General features: G+C 43.4%; 1 protein-coding gene and 1 long non-coding RNA gene across 5 annotated transcripts in view; one reads left to right on the forward strand and one right to left on the reverse strand.

Moving 5' to 3' along the window:
* Nucleotides 1-1,619, reverse strand: part of LOC112828676 (uncharacterized) — a 12,365-nt gene extending 10,746 nt beyond the window's left edge. For both annotated transcript variants that reach the window (XR_003209571.2, XR_003209569.2), the window contains exon 1: nt 1,369-1,619. This is a non-coding gene — a long non-coding RNA (uncharacterized lncRNA). The remainder of the gene's footprint in view (nt 1-1,368) is intronic.
* A 7,831-nt stretch (nt 1,620-9,450) lies between these two features.
* The window catches only part of MCF2L2 (MCF.2 cell line derived transforming sequence-like 2), a 259,995-nt gene continuing 248,223 nt past the window's right edge, over nt 9,451-21,222 (forward strand). For all 3 annotated transcript variants that reach the window (XM_073896615.1, XM_073896620.1, XM_073896623.1), the window contains exon 1: nt 9,451-10,354. In XM_073896615.1, coding sequence (XP_073752716.1) covers nt 10,279-10,354 — 76 coding nt within the window. In that variant the 5' untranslated portion in view covers nt 9,451-10,278. The remainder of the gene's footprint in view (nt 10,355-21,222) is intronic.

A 21,222-nucleotide genomic window follows, 5' to 3' on the forward strand; every position in this document is an offset into this window, starting at 1 on the left:
ACAAGCAGGGGAGTGGGGGAGGGAGAAGCAGGCTTCCTGCTGAGCAGAGAGCCTGATGCGGGGCTCGATCCCAGAACCTCCCAGAACCGTGGGATTCCGAAGGCAGATGCTTAACGACAGAGCCCCCCCAGGCGCCCCTATTATCTTTATTTTAAAGAAGAGGAAACTGAGACCCAGAGATATTATGTAACTTGCCTACTGCCATCAAAGTGGTGGAACTAGGCTTTGAACCCAGGTGTGTTTCATTCCAGAATTTGAGCTCTTAGCCTCTATAGGATATACTGCCTTCATAGTGATGTATGGATCTCCTGCAATACATATGAATATAACCTTGTCTGCTGACACCAAAGCCAAATGATATGACATTGTTTATTAATTATAAAATATATTTTCATCATCAAAGAGCTATATTCCTTGACAGTTTAATACAGTTATTTCTTCCCTAAAATATAAAGTAAATGTTATAGAGTAGAACTAACTCTCCAGCCCTCTGAAAGGTAAGTTTGCTTTTGTTAACTGGATTTATTCCAACAATAGGAAAGAACTCCCCAGGAGTCTTCTCCTGATGAAGGACAGCAGAACTGAAATGGGTTTTTAAGGTATTCTGGCCTCATTACCCACTAGTTGCATAACGTTGGGCTAGTCTCTTCGGGTTTCATCAGAACATGGATTACAACAACACTCCCCACATAGGGACTGCTGTGTCCCTAAGCAGGCTGTAAATGGTTAGGAGGTGTACAAGTGTTATTCTAGACTAGGGTTGCCAGATAAAAAAACAACACAACCGTTTCGATTTCAGACAAATAACAAATAATGTTTTATATTTAAATTTCTCTTTATATTGGGGACATATTTATACTCAAAAATTTTGTTTATCTGAAATTTAAATTTAACTAGCATCTTGTATTTTTTTTAAAAAAACGATTTTATTTATTTGAGAGAGAGCGCGCGTGAGCGAGAGCACACGCTGGGGGAGGGGCAGAGGGAGAGAGAGGGAGGGCAGACTCCCCGCTGAGCAGGGAGCCCAAGGCGGGGCTCTATCCCCAGACCCTGGATCATGACCTGAGCGAAAGGCAGACGCTTAACCGACTAAGCAACCCAGGCCCCCCTCCTCTTGTATTTCTATTGCCAAATCTGGCAACTCTATGGCGAGGGGAGCATGGAGAATGGCAAGCCCAGCTCCACTGTCCTCCACCTCCCCGCCCCCCACTAGAGAAACTGAGGCAAAAGGCGGGCTGAAGGGTGAACGTAGGGAGGGGAAAGAAAGGGAAGGGCTGGGTGTAAAACGACTCCCTTTCGGGGGTGGGGCTGAGAGCAGAATCCCGGGTCTCGCAGATTCTTTCCTCTGGTCCTCCTCCCCCTCCTCACCTCTCTCTGAGCTGGCAGGCCAAACATCCTCCGCCCCTGAGCCGGACCGCAACCGTTACCTCGGCGGCAGCAGCGGGCTCGGGAGGCGCTCCCACCGGTTCCTCTCAGTCGCCATCAGCAACACCGAGTCCACAGAGGCCGCCACCACGTCCCGGGAGCCCGTTTGCTTGTTGATGTGCGACTGCGTTTCAGATGTTACCCAAATCATTCCTCCATTCCGTCTGGAAGTCTCTTGTCCTCCTCTGGCCACCGTCCAGGTCGGAAGCAAGAACTAGACCAATCCAAGCAAGGAATTCGGGGAGGGGGGCGTCACCGCTAAAGCCAATCAAAGAACAGAGTTGAGCTCAGTGGTCACAATTGGCCAATCGGTTTCCTCCGCCCTTTAAGTTGTCTGCCTGCTGGGGAGGCGTAGGCTCTGTCCTCAGCTTCCTTAGGCCCTTCGATGTCGGATAGGTGTTTCCTCCTGTGGTCTGTGGGCTTTTCTATCTCGTGGGCTCTAGGGCTAGGAACCCTTCGTGACCTTTAATTTTTAGAGGCTCTGAGGGGAAGAAGGGAAGGGAGCTGTCTTAGAATATAAAGGGATGTGGGCTAAGAAGAATACAAAGTTTTATGTTTTCAAGAACGTGAAAAACATGTATTGAGAAAGTCCTTAATCATCTCAAAACCGAAATTACACAATTTTTAAATAGACTTGATTTTTTTTCTATAAGGGTATTTAAAAAAATTGAGATATAAATGACATATCACATTGTTTAGGGTGTACAATGTGTTGATTTGACACATTTATATATTGCAATATGATTACCACCATAGCGTCAGCTAACACCTCTATCAAGTCACATAATTATTTTTTGCGCGTAATGAGATCATTTAAGATCTAATCTCTTAGCAACTTTGAGGTATATAATACGGTGTTGTTAACTGTAGCCACTATGCTGGGCATTAGGTCTCTAGAACTTATTCATTTTCTAGTTGCAAGTCTGTAGACTTTTTTACAGCAGTTTTAGGTTCATAGCAAAATTGAGCAGAAGATACTGAAGTTTCCCATGTACCCCCAACCCCCACCCATGCACAGCCTTCCCCATTATCAACATCCCCCACTGGAGTGATACATTTGTTACAATAGATGAACCTAAAGTGACACATCATTATCACTGAAAGTCTATAGTTTATGTTTGAGTTCATTCTTGGTGTAATTTTATGAGTTCAGACTAAGTTTTAACGATGTATGTTCACAATTGTAATATCATGAAGAGTAGTTTTACTGCCCTAAAAATCCTCTGTGCTCTGCCTATTCATTCCTCTCTTCCCATAACCCCTGGCAACCACTGATCTTTTTAAATGTGTCTATAGTTTTGCCTTTTCCAGAATGTCATATAGTTGGAATCATACAATAGCTGTTTACTGCTTTCACTAAGTAATCACTTCTTTCAGATTACTTCTTTCACATAGCAATATGTATTTAAGTTTCCTCCATGTCTTTTCATGGCTTGGTAGCTCATTTCTTTCTAGTGCTGAATAATATTCCATTGTCTTGATGTACCACAGTTTACTTATCCATTCACCTACTGAAGGGCATATTGGTTGCTTCCAATTTTGGCAATTATGAATATAACTGCTATAAACACCCATGTGGTGGGTTGTGTGGAAGGATATAAGAAGCAATTCATAAATTAGAAAATAGAAATGGGAATACTAATAAATATATGAAAAATAAAAATAGAAAAGATGGCTAGACAGAGGAAGTACAATCAAAATAATAAGGGGAAATAATTACAGAAGCAAAAAATTAATAGAATTGTATGGGATCACATTACTCACGTCTGTGTAATACATTTGAAAACCCAGATGAAACAGATGAAATTTCAAGAAAATATAATTTATCAAAACATCCTGGAAAAGATAGAAATTCTAAGTAGACAGTTTACCATAAAATAGATGTTGCCAGAGAACTGTATTTTCCCACAACTCCAGCCACAAAAGCACCAGGACTATATTATTTCATAGGAAAATTCTACTGAGAAACTTTAAGGAACAGATGACTTGGTTGCTATTGATTCTATCCTGGGCACAGAAATAAGGAAACCTTCCAAATTCTATTTATGAAGTGAGTATAACACTGATAACAAAATCTAATAAAACACACATATCTGATACATACACATACACAGTGACCATAGACAGTCTTTTTTTTTTTTTTAAAGATTTTATTTATTTATTTCAGAGAGAAAGCACACGAGAAAGAGAGAGAGAGAGCAAGCAAGCATGAGCAGGGGGGAAGAGCAGAGAGGGGGAAGCAGTCTCTCTGCTGAGCAGGGAGCCTAATGCAGGGCTTGATCCCAGGACTCCAGAATCATGACCTAAGCTGAAGGCAGATGCCTTCATCTGACTGAGCCACCCAGCCCGCCCCAACCATAGACATTCTTTTTTTTTTTTTTTTTTTTTTTTAAGATTTTATTTGACAGAGAGAGAAACAGCAAGAGAGGGAACACAAGCAGGGGGAGTGGGAGAGGGAGAAGCAGGCTCCCTGGAGCCTGATGTGGGGCTCGATCCCAGGACCCTGAGATCATGACCTGAGCCAAAGGCAGATGCTTAATGACTGAGCCACCCAGGCGCCCCAACCATAGACGTTCTTATCCAGTAATCAAGACAGCATGATGTTAGTGAAAGAATAGACAAATAGATCAGTTAAACAGAATAAAATGCCCTGATATAATCCCACACAAGTATAGTCAACTGATCTTTGACAAAGAGCAATGGAAATTCAATGGAAAAAAAGATAGTCTTTTCAACAAGTGGTGCTGGAAAAACTAGGCATCTATAGGCGATATAATGAATCTAGACACTAACCTTACATTTTTCACAGAAATTGTCTAAAAATGGATATAGACCTAAATGTAAAACACAAAGCTATAGAGCTTCTAGAAAAAAATATAAGAGAAAATCCAGGTAACCTTGGGTTTAGTAATGACTTTTAGACATAACACCAGATGCATGATCCATGAAAGAAAAAAATCAATAAATTGTCCTTCATTAAAATTAAAAACTTCTGCTCTGCAAAAGACATTGTTAAGAGAATGAAAAGATAAGCCACAGATTGGGAGAAAATATCTGCAAAACCTATATTTGATAAAGGACTTCTGTCCAAAATATACAAAGAACTCTTAAAACTCAACAATAAGAAAACAAACAACTTAATTAAGAAGGGGGCAGATACCTCACCAAAGAAGATATACAGATAAGCATACAAAAGGTTGCTTACCATCATATATCATTAGGAGTTGCAAATTTAAACTGCTATGAGATAACACTAATATCTATTAGAATGGCCAAAATCCAAAACGCTGACAACACCAAATTCTGGTTAGGATGTCGACCAACAAGAACTCTCATTCACTGTTGGTGGGTATGTACATGGTTTTACAAGACAGTTTGTAGTTTCTTTCAAAGGTAAACATAGTCTTACCACAACATTGAGCAATTGCATTCATAGGTATTTACCCAAATGAGTTAAAAATTTAGGCCCACATAAAAACCTGTGCACAATGTTTATAGCAGTTTTATTCATAATTGCCCCTAACTGAAAACAACCTAGATGTCCTTCAGTAGGTGAATGGATAAACAGATGCCTCTACACAACAGAATATAAAGAATATTATTCAGTGATAAAAAGAAACAAGTTAACAAGCCATAAAAAGACACAGAAAGAACTTAAATACATATTGCTAAGTGAGGGCAGCCAGTCTGAAGTGGCTACATACTGTATGATTCCAACTATATGACATTCTGGAAAAGAAGAAACTATGGAGACAGTAAAAAGATTAGTGGTTGCTCCAAATTTGAGGGGAAGGGAGGGTGAATCGGTGGAGCATAGAAGATTTTTAAGGCAATAAAACTATTCTGTGTGATAACTGTCATTGTGGATACATACATGGCATTATGCATTAGTAAAAAACCCATAGAATAGTACAACACAAAAAGTGAACCTTAATGTATCGACTTTAGTTAATAATGTATCCATACCGGTTCATCAATTGTAACACACATGCCACACAAATAAAGGATGTTAATGATATGAGAAACTGTTTTGAGAGAGTGGGTTTATGGGAATTTTTAGTACTTTCTGCTCAATTTTTTGGAAGTCTAAAACTGCCCTAATAAATAGTCTATTAATGAAAATCATACATCAAATACTCTTTAAAATTCCAAGTGGTTTTGCCTATGGGTGATGGAACTATGATCAATTTTCCTTTTCCCCACCTCTTCTTTTCAGTTTTCTGTACTTTGCTAATATGTTCTGCAAAGAAAATACATTATTTTGACAATAGATTAAATTTGAGAAAGGACGTATATGGGGGAGGAGAGTGAAAATACAGAGGTAGAGGCAGGTGTATCGTCCCCTCCAAATATACACACTTGCGTACTCCCATGCTCCCCTGTGCCTGGGCAGCTGGTTTCGGGAAACACAAGGTGACAGTGGAATGACGGTCAGGATGGTGTGAACCCAGGTGACTTTTTCACTCTTTTGGGTTCACCTATCTAGTCAGCTGTGCACTAGATAGCACATGGTGTGACTCCTTAGAAAAGAATATGGTCTTATGTACGAGAACAGCTGGACTCCTGGTGTATTGAGGCTTATCCTACCAGGCAGCACTGGGGGAAGGAGGCAACATTGCAATGTTGAGGCAGTTCCAAGACCTCTGTGAGATGAGAGGCTTTGACTGATGGCTATTTTCTAACTCTGGGCTTGGTCCAGGAACTGTGGGGTTTACAGAAGTGAATAAGGTATTTTCCTTGCCAAGTAGCCCAGGGTCCAATGCAGAAAGGACAGTGAAGATAGAGTGGGATGTGGAGAAAGAGGCCCTTTAGAGGGGCATTATCCTGAGACATTTGTGGTGACCCCTACCCCCTCCCACAGTGCACTTCTACCTCTCTTATCCTCCATCTCCTGTCACCTTCTCCCCACCCTCTTAACCTTATCTTTACCATCTCTCTTCCTCTTCTGTTTTCCTCTGCTCTATCTTAGCACAGAGCTTTTCAAACTGCTGGGAGCAACTCCTTACTGGGTCATACAAGCAACTGAGTAGGTCCAAACAATCATTCTAAAAAACTTTTTATTATGACAAATATTTAAACATGCATAAAAGTAGAGAGAATAAGTAGCAAAACAACCCATATACCACCTTGATTTAACAATTATGAACATTTCCCAGTATTTATCTCATTTATTCTCCTTGCTAAGGTAGTTTAAATTACAATGATGTTTCATCCCTAAAAACTTCAGCATACATCTCTAAAAGAATAAGGACATTTTCTTACATAACTGAATACCATACTTTCCAAATGAAAATTTCCCCAATTTGGCCGTTGTTTTTTAAAAATGAAATTAAATAGAAAGTATTTTAGGGCTTCACATGTAGTAAGGGAAAATAAATTGTTCATACAACTTTTGTTTTCATTGTGTGTATGTATGTCTACTGTGTCATGATGTAAATTTTATATCATACTGTGGTTTGCAGTCTAAGAAATTTGAAGAGCCCTGCTCTAGGCCAGTGGTGCTCAAAGTGTAGTCCCAAGACCAGCAGCATCAGTTTTCCTGGGGACTTGTTAGAAATGCAAATTATTGGGTTCCATTCCACACTACTGAGTCAGATCTCTGGAGGTGGGGACCAGGAATCCAAATTAAAAACCAACCAACCAACAAACCTGTATTTTAGGTGATTGTTAGTTTGAAAACCATGGATCTAGACTTAACTTGGTGACCGTGTGATGCCCAGGCATCCCTCACCCTCATCTGGGTCACCCAGATTGGGTCCTTTCTTTTTCTTCATTGTGCTGAGAGTTCACCAACAGAGGTAGAATCTACTTTGGCAGTACTTGGAGGAGGTTTCTCTTTCCAAGCTTAGGCAAAGCTTTACTTGAAGGCAGAGACTGGTCTAGATTCATCAGATTAGTAATATTCAGTTTCATCTTTGTACTCGGAACATCGTAAAATGAGACCAAAGCCCTTAAAGGGTTGTTGTGAGGCTTAAACGATGTCTGTGAAATGCCTACCATTGCACCAGGCAGGGTAGTCACTTAGGAGATGGTGGTGGCAGTTGCTGTACTTGACACTACCTCTCACAACCCTGGGCATATGGCAGATGTTCAACGGATGTGACTGATAGCTAATTGATTCACTGGAGGAGGCAGGCTATTCTGGCTTGTTCCTTGATTTTGTCAGACATTGGAGCAATGTGATTTGTCAGAGACAGGAAATAGATCAGAATTAGGAAGGAGAAAAGGAGACACAGAAAAGAGGAGGATGGAGAGGAAGAAGAGAAGACAATAGGAATGTTCATAGTCATAGGAGCAATGGAGACAATGACCATTTGTTTTCCTGGGAGGGAGGCAAGGGGAGGTATGGGTTATTGCACACTAGGCGATCATATCTTCTTAGTTACAATGACAGGATTTCAGAACTGGAAAAGGAAACTTGGAGACCACAGACCCACCTCCTCGTAGCCCAGATAAAGCAGTTGGGGCCCTGGAAGAGCATGTGTTAGAGATGGGGGGACAGAATTGGTTTCTGAGGACAGGTACTGCCTGCTACATCTTGCCATAAATTCAGTCAATTAATCTCCATGGAAACCTTTTTTTTTTAAGATTTTATTTATTTATTTGACAGAGAGACACAGAAAGAAAGGGAACACAAGCAGGGGGAGTGGGAAAGGGAGAAGCAGGCTTCTCTCTGAGCAAGGAGCCCCAGGTGGGGCTTGATCCCAGGACCCTGGGATTATGACCTCAGCTGAAGGCAGATGCTTAAACGACTGAGCCACCCAGCCGCCCCTCCATGGAGACCTTTGAAGATTGTGAAGGTACAGATGTGGGAAAGGAGAGCAGGACTCTGAATGTGATTTCTTTTCTATGCCTTTCCTTTTCTCCCTCATTCCTATTTATCAGTTTCTTCTGCCTTCTCTTCCTCTCCCTCCTTTTCATGATTTTCACATGTAAGGACCTGTCCAGGAAGCCTGAGGTCACCGGATCTGCAAAGGCCAGAATGCTGCACATCATCTGCCTCCTTGGCAATGTGCTTGTTTCTAGTGATCAAAACTCACAATTGGCTCTGACTGGGCACCAGGGTTCCAACTACTATGATCAAGAAACATTTCATTTGGTTCCTCAACAGTACTTGTGACTGTTGAATAGGCAGAGAAGCCACCACTGAACGCGGTCTAAGGCTGTCTTACTTCTTTGTGTCTTTCACCCTTTTCTGACTCTTCTTCAAGTGGGTGCTATGACAATGACTGCTCTACTTGTGCAGGCAGAGTGCACTTACTTCACAGGAAAGAGTAACCCTCCACGGGGTTTGCTGTGGAGTAACGTCTCTTAACCACAGCCCACAGTTGTTACCGAAAGCATTTAAAAATGTACTCATGCTCCTGGGGTGACTGGCTACTATTAGAAATTAGATCCGGAGTGTTTGCGGTCTGGCTTTTTACATATCAAAGAGGAAAGCTGAGCTTCCTGGCGGTGGCTTAGAAGCTGTGACGGTCCTGGCCTTCTTGCGACCAGATACTCAGGGTCCCCCGTGGTAGAATGGATTGAGGAACAACCTGACCAGATTCGCGTTTGCTTAGGCTTTGGCTGTGGAGTTCTGCGGAATGGGGTTAGTCTTTCGCTGCCTGTCAGGTAGATCTGGGGCCACGTGAGGAAGCTGCAGGACATCGATTGCCGCGGGGGAGCGGCCCAGAGAAGACGCTCCCGGGGCTGACAGGGAGGAGGGCCCCGCGTGGGGCTTGTGCCAGAGCCTTGTTAGGACGGAGCCTTGGCGCGCCTGACAGTGGCAGACGGAGCGGTGACGCCCTGGAGTAGCTGCACAAAGGAAAAGGCCCACACGGTGGAGATGTGTGTGCGCACAGGCGTGCCCAGCCCTGACCGCGCACAGCCCGCGCTCCCGGCTCCGAGTGCGGGTGCGTCCGGTGCATGCTGATTACCGCTGAGACGACCCCTGGGGCAGGGGCGGCGGTGCGAGCAGCCTCCCCGGCGGGATGGCTGCACCTCTCCCAGTCAGCCCCCTCTTCGCCTGGGCCGCTCTGCAGGCACCTGGCGGGCAAGGAGGGGGTCGAGGCAGGCGTTCAGAACCCCGGTACTAGCAGGAGCGCCTAAATCGCTGTCCCCTCTCCCCAAAAGCTGCGAGGACACACAGTGAGTCGACCCACTCCGTGGGCCGCGCCGTGGGCTCCTCGCAAGGCAACGGGCGCAGCTTCTCCACCTGGCAACAGACAGCGCTCGGGCGCGTGCGCGCTGCCGAGGGCGGGGAGAGGTGGGCGCGGAGGCTGGAGCGCCGGGCGCGCCGCGGGGCGTGAGGTGGACCGCGCGCAGGAGCAGGGGCCTCAGGCCGCCTGCCGCCCTCGCCTTCCGCTCCTCCGCCCTCCGCTCCTCCACCCGTCGTCAGCCCTCCGTGCGCGCAGGCCCCGCACTTCCTCCGCGTGCTGGCAGAGCATCGTTCTTCCCGACCCTACCGGAAGGCGGCGCCGAAGACCCGACCTATGGGGACAGCAAATCCAGAGACCCCAGCGCTCCCTCGGCGGGGGAAGCCCGACGCTCGGTTACAGCGTGATTTGGGGCGACTGCTTTTCTTACCTCCAGAACTGCCATTTCCCCCTCTCTCAAAGCCAGACATTACGTTGGGAAAGCTGCTGGATTTTAATCTTTAAGACAATTCCCTGAAGGGCGTGGCTGGCCGAGCGGCCCAGGAAAGTTGGCCTGGGCTGGGAGTGACTCGTTTTGTGCCTGAAGAGAGCAAGGAAGAATGTGAGGGCAGCGCATCCTCGGAAGGAGATGTCTTTGAAACACCATCCATAACAGCAGTAGAAACACTTACGTGTTGCTTTGTTTTGTTTACATACTGAGTGGCTTTTCGGTGAAATGCTATTTTGGTTAAAGGAAGAAATGGCCCCTGAGGAGCTCAGCCGGCGACTGGCCACAGTGATCACTCATATCGGTAAATGGAGCTTTTTCTTTGCCCCCTTGCGTTTTATTAATGGAGGTGGGGGCGTAGTCTCTGGGGCCGGTCTCCTCCCCGCGCTCGCCCGCAGCCTCCGGGCAGCGCCCTGCGTGGGAAGGCGGTGGGGTGCGGGCCGGGCGTCTCGGCCTCGCTGCTGCTGGGGGCGGCCAGTGCAGCCACCCCTGAGATCCTCCACGCCCGGCGGGGCCGGGGCAGGAGGCGGGGGCGGGGGAGGGGCAGGTGCCTTCACCAGGCAGGTGCCTTCACCAGACGGGTGCCTAGTCTCCTGAGGGCTGCTGGGCTGTTAGGATCCGTTACCCGCGCTGACCCGGCGGGGGTGGGCAGTTGTGTCGCGGTTTACGACATAAAGAGAAAGGAGAGGGAACTTGAACGAATGCGGGTGGTTTCCAGCAGAAACTACTGCCAACCGCGGAGGCTGGTTCACAAGCGAGCGTAGTGAAACGCAGGCTACGGTAGAGGGTACGCAGCCTGGCGCCCCGGCCCGTTGGAAGTACCGCCTGGAGGTGTCAACACACTCGGGGTGAACCCCGATGACAAGCCAGTGCAAGCTTCAGGAGACTGAGCAATGTTAATCCTCTTCCATTGAGTTAAAAGAGGGCAGCAGAACACGCATGCCTTGCTCCTGAAATAGGGGTTGTGGTGGAAAGACAGGCCCTGTTTAGTAAAGAGGACATTGAGACAGTGGTACGTTGAGTCCTTCTTAGCACTTTCTTCTCCCACCCCTTCCCTGGACCTCCCCAAATAAAAATGTATTCAGGTAGAGATTCTTTGGATAAAGATGACTAGAATTATCGGGGTAATTTTCAGTGTTGGTCACTTAACGTTGAGACCCTTCCATAATGCAAATTAGTTCTAAAGTCAAGACGTTTTTACCTCCGTATTCTGCCCATTTGCTAAAACTGCCTTCTTAGCGTTTGTATATTACACGTTGCTTCAATTAATGGGTTTCATTGCTCCTTGAGCACCCTAGTCCAGTGTATTTAGTGCAATAATGATATACATCTTGAATGATACACCTGTGGGGATATACTTTGTGAAGATGATTTATCTGGAAAGACCCAGTTTTGATGATTCATTTTAAAAAATTTTTCTGGTGCCAGGGTGGCTGCTGAACTGGTTTTTCTTTGAGACAAAAGGTCAGTAGAATCCTACCAGGGAAGGCTGAATGTGAAATATTGCTGGAGGCAGGATGAGACAAACAGAATTTGGAGTTTGAAATATTGAATGCTGAAATGATTGTGCTTGAAATTGTGCATATGCATGAAGTTGTGGTGTAGGGAAAGAGCTGTGGACTGGGGGTATGACTGTCTGGATTTGAATCCCTCTTGGACAAGTCATTCACCCTCAGGCTAAAAATGGGAATTTTAATAATCCTTTCTCACCTAGCTCGAAGCCTATTTGTAAGCCAGTGTGGGTAAAATCACCATCTGAACTGTGAATGTGTTATTGGTCTTATCCCCATACGCCACTAAAGATCTTGGGCAGATCACTGGGCCTCTCTCGGGGTGAAACTTTCCATCTGTTAAATGAGGAGGTAGACCTGGATGATTATTAAGACCCCTCCTGTTTCTCTGGGTGTAGGATCTTCTCGAAGATCTGGTAGGTCAGTATTCCTTGGTTAAAACCAGGCTGCCTCCGGGGCCCAGGCTGTGGTATTTTTTTGCCCATCTTGCTCCCTCCCTTTTTCTGTAGTTACCTCCATGAAGGATACAGACATGAATTTGTTGTAGTTTCTGCTCTCAAAGAGCTTCTAATGATCTCTGGCATTTGTGTGTCTTGCAGCATTCTGTACCCTCCTGTGTAATCTCACAAACCTGTGAAATAGGTTATCATCCCTATGTTACAGATGAAGGAATTGCCACTTAGAAAGTTTGTCTTTTAAGGTTTCAGAGGTAATGAATGGCAGGCTCAGGACCAGAAGGCAGCTGTTCAGATGGTCTGTTTGGGGATCTGATGGAGGGGGCAGCCAGCATTTACCTTCATGGAGAGTCGCACTGAGTAGCCAGTGGAACATCGCTTAGGGTGGATTGGCTCAGTGTTTGACTGTTTTTTTCAGACATTTTCTTGTTGAGCAGTCTGAGGGATGTGATGAGTCAGGGAAGGGTTGAGAAGTGCTTGGAGCAAGACTGTAGGTTAGAACATTCCCCTGGTTCTATCCTAAACATTCATCTGGGTAACAGCACTGTGCCACCTCTGTCCCCCCAGCCAGTTCCTCCTCCTGCTGGGATTTTTGCTCTGTTTTCACAATCCCTTAGACTTGACAGTTCAGATCTGGAGTTTGTTGATTCAATTTCTGAAATAACTCATGGGTCTCTCTCCTAATGTCCATTCCCACTGTGACCTTCCTGTGACCTGCTTCAGGACTTCATTCCTCCTGACTAACCATTGTGTAAGCCTTCCGCCTCTCCTGTGTTTGCCTCTAACTTATACCAGGAATAAACACATAGCATTTGTATTTTCTAAAATCCTCATTTATTTGAGAGAGAGAGAGGGAGGGAGAGTGAGCACGAGCAGGGGGAGGGGCAGAGGGAGAGGGAGAAGCAGACTCTCCGCTGAGCGAGGAGCCTGGTGCGGGGCTTCATCCCAGGACCCCAGGATAATGACCTGAGCTGAAGGCGGATGCTCAACTAACTGAGCCACCCAGGTGCCCCCTGAAACCTTTAATAATACCTTTACATAGTCATTCTCTGTAGCGTGGAGTATGAGCTCTTTGTACTTTATTTGGCACGCTTCTGGTTTTATCCCCCAATAATTAATATGTCTACATGTATGGTTGGTTAGCTTGGGCTATGCATTTCTTCAGCTTTGTTCCACTCTTTTGTCTGACTGTGTTTCCACCTCTACACTTTTGTGTCTGCTTTCCCTCCATCTGGAATGACCCCTTAAAATATTTCTCCACACAAAAATAGTACACACCTTCCAAGCCCAACTCAATGCTTCCTTCTCCAGGTATCTTTGATTCTGCCAGTGGGAAATAAAGACTCCTGCCTCTGAATTCCAAAGTACGTTTTGTTCTACTCCCATAACACCTCTCATTCTCTCCCTTGTGTTATGGTTAGTTGGTTTTTGTGTGCTTGTCTTATCTCTGCTCCTAGACTCTACATTACCAATCTGTCATTACCTAACACGGCCTTCCTCTAAGGAGATGCAGAATAAATGTTTGCTGAATAAATGAATGATTTGTTGTGCCTTGGAATGGTCCTTGAGTATTGAGTAATGCCATGCAGTTTTTATATTTTTAAGGACAGTTCTGAAGTGTTTGTGGATAACTCTTGCCTCCTAAATCCCATTTTTCAAGTAAACATTAAGCTCTTCAAATGTTTCTCATATGATATCATTCACTGTTGGGACCTCTTTTGAATTTTGTTAGTTTGTTGGATACCCTCAAAAAATATGCAGCTCACATGTGAAAAGTGTCCAGACATGTGTTACCCAGGCAGTACACAAGTAAGACTATCCTTTACCCTTTGTTCTAGACTATAGAATCACATTGGTTCATTTATAAAATTTCAGAATCAAAAAAGAGTGAAGCACAGATGGCTTCACTGGCAAATTCTCCCAAACATTTAAAGAAGAATTAGTACCAAGTATTCACAACCCTTCTCAACAATAGAAGAGGAGGGAACACTTCTCATTTTTTCAGGCAAGTATTTCCCTAATACCAAAATCAGACAAAGACATTATAAGAATAGAAAACTATAGGCCAGTATCTTTTATGAATGTAGATACAGAAAACCTCAACAAAATACTAGCACCAAATCCAGCAACATTTAAAAGGATTATACACCATGATCAAATGTGATTTATCCTAGGAATGCAAGGCTGGTTTAACATCTGAAAATCAATTGATGTAGTACATCTTATCAATAGAATAAAGAAGAAAAACCACATAATCATCTCAGTAGAGACAGAAAAGGTATTTGACAAAATTTCATACCTTTTTGTGATTTAAAAAATACCCAACAAATGGATCCCTTCAAGTGGTTGTAATCAGATGGCAGCTGGGGCTGTGTGGAGTATACCTTGGTGTTCCCTCATGTGGTCTCTCTTTCCATGGTGGCATCTCATCTTCCAGGTCCTCTCCCTGTGGCCCTTTCTCCAGCAGGGTAGTCTGGACTTCTTACCTTAAAGCTCAGCTCTCTGCTGGGATGAAGCAGAAGCTGTCAGGACTTCTTGATGACTGGGCTTGAAGTTCTGTGAAGTCACTTCCAAGTTCTTTTGGTCAAAGTGGTCCCAGGCCCAGCCCAGATTCAAGGGGACGGGGCATAAGTTCCCACTCTTGATGGGAGAACCAGCATGCCCAACCATGAGGAGTGGAAGTGTTGGTTGCTGTACCCATTTTCTGTGGCTGCTGTGATAAATCACCCCAAACTTAAAAAACAGCACAGATTCCTTTTATTACAGTTCTGTAGTTCAGACATTGATGCAGGTCTCACCAGGCTGAAATCAAGGTGTCAGCAGGGCAGCAGTCTTTTCTGAAGGTGCTGTGGGAGAATCTTTTTTCCTGCCTTTTCCAGCTTTTAGAAGCTGCCTGCATTCCTAGGCTTACGGGCCCTTTCCTCCATCTTGCTGCAAAGCCAGCAACATCTGGCTAGTCTTTCTTGTGTTGCCATCTCCGTGGTTCTCTCTTTTGGCTTCCCTCTTCTACTTTTAAGGACTTCTGTGATTACATTGGGCCTTCCTTATTTTAAGGTCAGCTGATTAGCACCCTTCATTCCATCTGCAACTTTAATTCTCTTTGCCATGTAACCTGACCTACACAGTGTCTGGGCATTAGGATGCAGAGATCTTGGGGTGGGGGTGGTGGGGTTTGAAGGAGTTTTTCTGTTACCACAGTTGCCACCTTGGAGACTAGCTACCTCATTGCTCCACCGAGCATTGGTGATGTATATTGTGACTTATGCCTTTGAGTTGTCCATATTGGGACGGTGAAGGTGGAGAAGTGGGATTTCAGTTCATTGGTAACCTGAGTCAGGCATGGGATTTACTCAGATATACAGTGGTGCTCTAAAGACTGAGTGGGTGCCATTGTGTTTATGATGTGAAATGCCAGCTTTTGGCAAAGGGTACCAAGCACGTATTAACCAAAATCTTGTCATGATGATAACAACTATCCATGTTATAGGAAATGGTCATTTATTGAATTAGGATTTCTTAGAATTGGTGTCTAAATAATATTGATTCTGGAGGTGATCATCTTCTCTAATGTGGAGGATGTCAGTGCCTTTCAGTGAACTAAGTGAATGTCCATGAACTAAAGCTGTGCAGTCTTTGCCAGCAAACAGCTTTAGCACATCACTTTGCCTCCAAGTCTTGGTTCCCTCATATGTAAAATGCAGATATAATACCCACCTCACAAGATTGGTAGAAGATGAATGTGTAAATAGTGCCTTGTGAATGCCTAGTATCTGTTGGAGGGAGAAACTTGAGAAGCAGGGATAATGAGAATGGCTTTCGATACAAGGACAACGTCATCTCCTTTGTCCTTTGCGCCAGTACATCAGAGGCACCATCAGTGTTCTTCTCTTCATCTTGCACCCACCTTCTTGTGCAAGTCTGTTCTAGTAGGGTTGAAGGCTAATCCTGACATGTTGCTTTAGAGAAGAGTTTATGTTCTCACCACCTGGGGCCACCTCTCTGCTTTCTCCTTTGTAGTGCCAAAAGCAAAACTCAGAAGCAGAACCCAACTGCCTGAATGTTGATGACTCTTGGCACTTGGGGCACCCTCAAGGTCTTCCCACTGGTGGTAGCAGGTTATAAAAGCACAGAGAGGGGAGTATTGCTGCCAGCAAGTGTTCCTCCCAGCCTTGGAGAGGGCCTCTCACTGATGGCTTCTATTTCCAGAGTGTCTGCAGGTTGTGACTGAGCTTGTTAGCTGGGACGTCTGATCTGCTTTTAACAGTTGCAATACTAAAGCTTTAGTTGTCCAGTTCACTGCTGGTCTCCAGGCCAGGGTTCTGTATCATCTGACCTTGAAAAAACCCGTGGAGTTAACAACCCATCCAAATGTACAGATTTCAAGCAAGAAACTGGGAAGTCCAAGAAGAAGCGTAAGTGTTTAACCATTTAGAAATATTGGCCAAATTTATTGAATGCTAGGCCTTTCTACTTATGCCTTTGTATCTTTACAGCTCTGGAGAGTGGGTGTTACTACTCTCATTTTGAAAGATGTCAAAACTAAGAATTAAAAAAAACGAGTTCAGTAATTTGCTTAAAGCCATAGCGTTACTAAGAGGTAGGGTCAGGATCTGTCAGATCTGATTTCAAAGTCTATGTTCTGTTATATCAAGGCAGAAATTTTTACTGCTGCTTGAAAATAATTTTTAAGAAACTGGGTATTTATGTTAATTTGGTACCTGGGAACGATTTCTGCCTTGCCACTCCATTGTCTGCTCCCTGAGGGCAGGGAGATGTCTGATTCATCTTTATATCCTTAGATACCTGGCTCAGTACCTGGCACTGTTCATGAAAAAGCTCTTTCTTTTGTTTGCTCTATCTGAGTGGTTGGAAAGCGTCCTTGTTTGATCCACCCACCTGCTAGCTTCCCTGGGTCTCACTTTCTTCTCTCTAGGTCGCATTTGTGGTTACTCTCACCAGCAAGTCTCTGGCCTGCCTGTCTGAATCTCGAGGGCTTCCCTCAAGTCTGGCCTCCCCATGAGCCCTTTGTGGAATGGGCCAGGCCAGGCCTAGCATCCCACTCTTTTCTGAACACCTGTAATAGTTGGTATCCATCTCATGTGTGTTTTTGAACATTTGATTGCAGTCTAGCTTGGATTTTTCTCTTTGTTTCAAATACTGTTATATATTTTAGTTGTTGGTTGAACATGTTGTAAAGTCTTTTCTAATAACATAGGCATGTCTTACTTAAGGGTAGAAATCCCAGCTAAGATTGCTTTATGGCCTTGTAGGCTAAATTAAACCCATTATAGGAGATCAAGAATCACATGTTTAATTGAATGGAAAGAATGTCTATTCCCTGAATTTCCTCATCTCTAATGTAGAGTGATAATTATATAAGTCTCTCTGTTTCTTTTATAAGTTGGAATGATCCTATATAGTGAAAGTGATCAAACAGAAATCCTTTGAGGACTATAGCAAAAGAGACTCCATGAGTATAGAATGACTTCAATTGTTTGCTTTATGGACTAACAGGAGAAGCATGAAAAAGAGTGTTTTATTGCCTCTCCAATTTACTCAAGAGGAATACTCTACCAGTATTCCCTTAGTACTTACTAGAAACTGCAGCATGAGTGGGGCAAGCTTGCTCTGCAGGGCACAGGTTGGAAAAAGGATGCCTGCAGGATGAAGCAGTGGGGCCAGCATGGCAGAGGAAGTGAGGCAGGGGTGGCGGAAGTTATGAGAAGGCCTCTGGACTCCGGGCCTTCACTGTGGCAGTGGCAGGAATTGTGAATGGCAGCCTTAAGTGAGTGTGGAATAATCTGTCCTCTGGCTGGGAATCAGCCACTGTCCTTGCTTCTTTCTTTGGAATGAGCCTGGGCTGTCCAGAGATGCTAGAGAGAAATTCAAAGCCACTGAAGAGCATGCCTCTCATGCAGTGCACTTTGGAGATGGTGAAGCCATCGGGTAGTGAGGAGCTACTGTTCCACATTTTATCATTACTGTAGAGATGGAATAAATTCACATGATACACTGCATCTGGGCTGTGTTTCCAAGTGTTTTAAAATAATTTGAACCAGATTTTTTGGCAGATATTCTTTGGGAGAGTTTTCTATGCCTCCCCCAGAAGTAGGGTTTTTTTTTTTTTTTTTTTTTTAATCTTCTCCAAGCTGCAGTGGGTCTTCACCTGTGCTCTGGAGTCCAGTTAAAGGGTTGGCTGCCTTTCCCCCAGCATCTGAGCCTTTTTCCATAGGGAGAAATGTGCTTTTCCTGGGCATCTCCCCTCCTCCAGGTTTGCCCCCCCGACAGAGGCTCTCTCCAGACTGCCACCCTGTATCCAGTCTAGGGAGAAGAGCCTGCAGGTAGCTGGGAGCTCCCCTTGCATCCTGGCTCTTGTTAGCCTATACGTAAACCTTTCACAATTTGTTTAAAACTTTTAGGTGATTTATTTTTATTTGTTTATGTAGGTTCTGGACAGGTTATAATTTTGTAGTTTATCTGGCTTTTTCTTGTTTTTAGGGTGAGAGTGAGCCTCTTTTCCAACATTCTGGGTTCCAGGGGAAAGCAGAATGTCTCCTTGGCTTTTCACCTTGTGTATATTTCACAGGGAAAATGTGCTTCATTCACACAGCTTTCTTTCATCACGGTGTTGTTACAGGCAAGCTACTAGGAACTTTGCAAACTATATTAGTAAACTGGGTCTCAAAATGTTTTCTTTGTGTCTTCCCAGGTGTTGGGGATCTTGAATGTTAAAAAACTGCAGTTCATTTTTAAGAGTGCTGGAAAATGTTTCCTCCCATCTATTATCCAGGAACCAACTAAGCACAGGGATCTCTCATGTCAGGGAGTCATGGGTGTTAGGCACAGTTATTGGATCCCTAGCCCCCTAACAGGGCCTCCCTTGGCCAGGGGCCTACATTTGTGCTATAAAAGCCCATCTGTGTTAACTATTTTTTAAAAAATGCTTCAAGTAGTCTGAAATTTCTGCTGAATTAATAATTAATATAGCTAATGTAAAAATCTCTGCCAGATAGTTGAAATCATTGAGGATCAAAATAAATCTGAAATACATTATGCTAAGGAAAGACGCCAGACTCAAAAGGTACATTCTAAATGCCATATTATATGGCATTCGGAAAAGGTAAAACTATTAGGATGGAGTGGTTGCCCAGGGTTAGGTAGGCGAGGAGGTAGTGTGACTACAAGGGGATGATGGAACTATTCCCTACCTGATTGTGGTAAAGGTTAAATGACGCCATGCATTTGTCAAAACTCAGAACTGTGTGCCAAGAAGAGTGAATTATACTGTGTATCAGTTTAAGAACAAATTTTAAAAAACATTACCAAACAGAAGAATACAGAAAAAAGTACATGCTCATTGCATAATATTTGGAAAAGACAAGTACAAAGAAGAAAGTCCACAATTCCATATGCTGGTTACAATCACAGTTATCCTTTGAGTGTATGTTCTTCTGGTTTTTTTCCTTTGGCATTTTCACATAGTTAAAATGATATGATCTCTCTTTATATCATACATGTTATATATATAATGATATGAATTCTGTTCTGCTTTTTAACACTATGCTGTAAACTAAATTATATAATAAACAATTCCTTATTATAAAACATTTCCATAAATGATATTTTAATAGAGTTATAATTTTTCACTATATGGTTATACTATAATTTGTTTAAATGTTACCCTAGGGTTGGTTGGATAGGTTGTTTCCAGTTTGTCGGTGTTATTGTTTTAAAAATTCAAGGAGCATCTTTGTTCAGAAATCTTTGCACACATCTCACACATTCCAGATTGTTTTGTTTTTGTTTTTAAAGATTTTATTTATTTATTTGAGAGAAAGTGAGAGAGAGCACGAGCGGGGGGAGGGTCAGAGGGAGAGGGAGAAGCAGGCTCCCCACTGAGCAAGGAGCCCTGATGCAGGACTCGATCCCAGGACCCCATGATCTTGACCTGAGCTGAAGGCAGACGCTTAACTGACTAAGCCACCCAGGCATCCCTATATTTTAAAGATAAATTTCTAGGAAATGTAATTATTGGACCAAAGAGTATGAATATTAACTTTTAAAATACATTTTGGTCAGGTTACCTTCTGGGAAATTTATACCATTTTAGTGACACATCAACAGAGTGTGGGGATTCTTGATTTTACCCCATCCCTTTATCAGCATTTTTGTTCATCTGTTTCCTCATACGGCAAATGGGGTAATGAGAGAATTTGTCTTACAGGATTTTGAAGTAATGCCTGTTAAGTGCATGGCACAATATCTGCAATGTTGTTAGCCCCTTTTGGTGATATTATTTGAATATTTGCTTGTTTGATAGATAAAAGTGGCATGGTATTCATTTTAACAGAATTTTAAAAATTACTAGTGAACTAGAATAATTTTTACTAAATTTATTATTTGCTGTTTGAATTTTTGCTCTGTGACTTGTCTGTGTGTTTTTGGGGGTCAAGATATTTTTGAGTAGGTTTTTTTCAGTGTCAAATATATTAAGGCTTGGTTAAGTTTGTAGCAGGCTTTTTTTATTTTCCAGTTTGCTTTTATTTTATAATTTTGTTTTTGCTGACTTTTAACATATAATGGGTTTAAGGTTTTATGTAGTCATATCTATAAATCTTTTATTTTATGATTTCTTCTATTGCTTTTATATCCTGCCTCAAATAAAGATAAGTAAATAATCATGAGTTTTATTTTAATATTTTTTAATGGTTTTATTTATTTATACTTTTGTTTTTAAATCTCTAAGTGTGTTTCTGATAGGAGGCGAAACTGAATTTTTTCAGTAGCATTTATTAAATATTCCTTCATTAATTTGTAACGCCTCCTCTACATAAAAAGTTACTTTAGAATTTATAGTCTGTTTCTGGGTCTTCCTGTTTATTCTTCTGTTTATTTTTGTATCAGTTCCACATAGTTTAGATTATTATTGCTATATAATAATCTTTAAATATCTTCTAGGAGAAATTCCTTCTTCTATCAGTCATTTTTAAAAAAAGATTTATTTATTTATTATCCTAGTGGCGGGGAGGGGCAGAGAGGGAATGAGAGGGACAAGCAGACTCTGCCCTGAGCATGGAGCCCAACTCGGGGCTCAGATTCACAACTCTTAGATCATGGCCTGAGCCGAAACCAAGAGTCGGACACTTAACCAACTGAGCCACCCAGGCGCCCCTTAATTACGAAACTTTTAAGACATCACAAAAGGG

The sequence above is a fragment of the Callorhinus ursinus genome, unplaced genomic scaffold, assembly GCF_003265705.2.
Source record: "Callorhinus ursinus isolate GAN/ISIS: 27379988/994484 unplaced genomic scaffold, GSC_fseal_2.0 scaffold1, whole genome shotgun sequence".
In the NCBI taxonomy this organism is placed as follows: domain Eukaryota; kingdom Metazoa; phylum Chordata; class Mammalia; order Carnivora; family Otariidae; genus Callorhinus; species Callorhinus ursinus.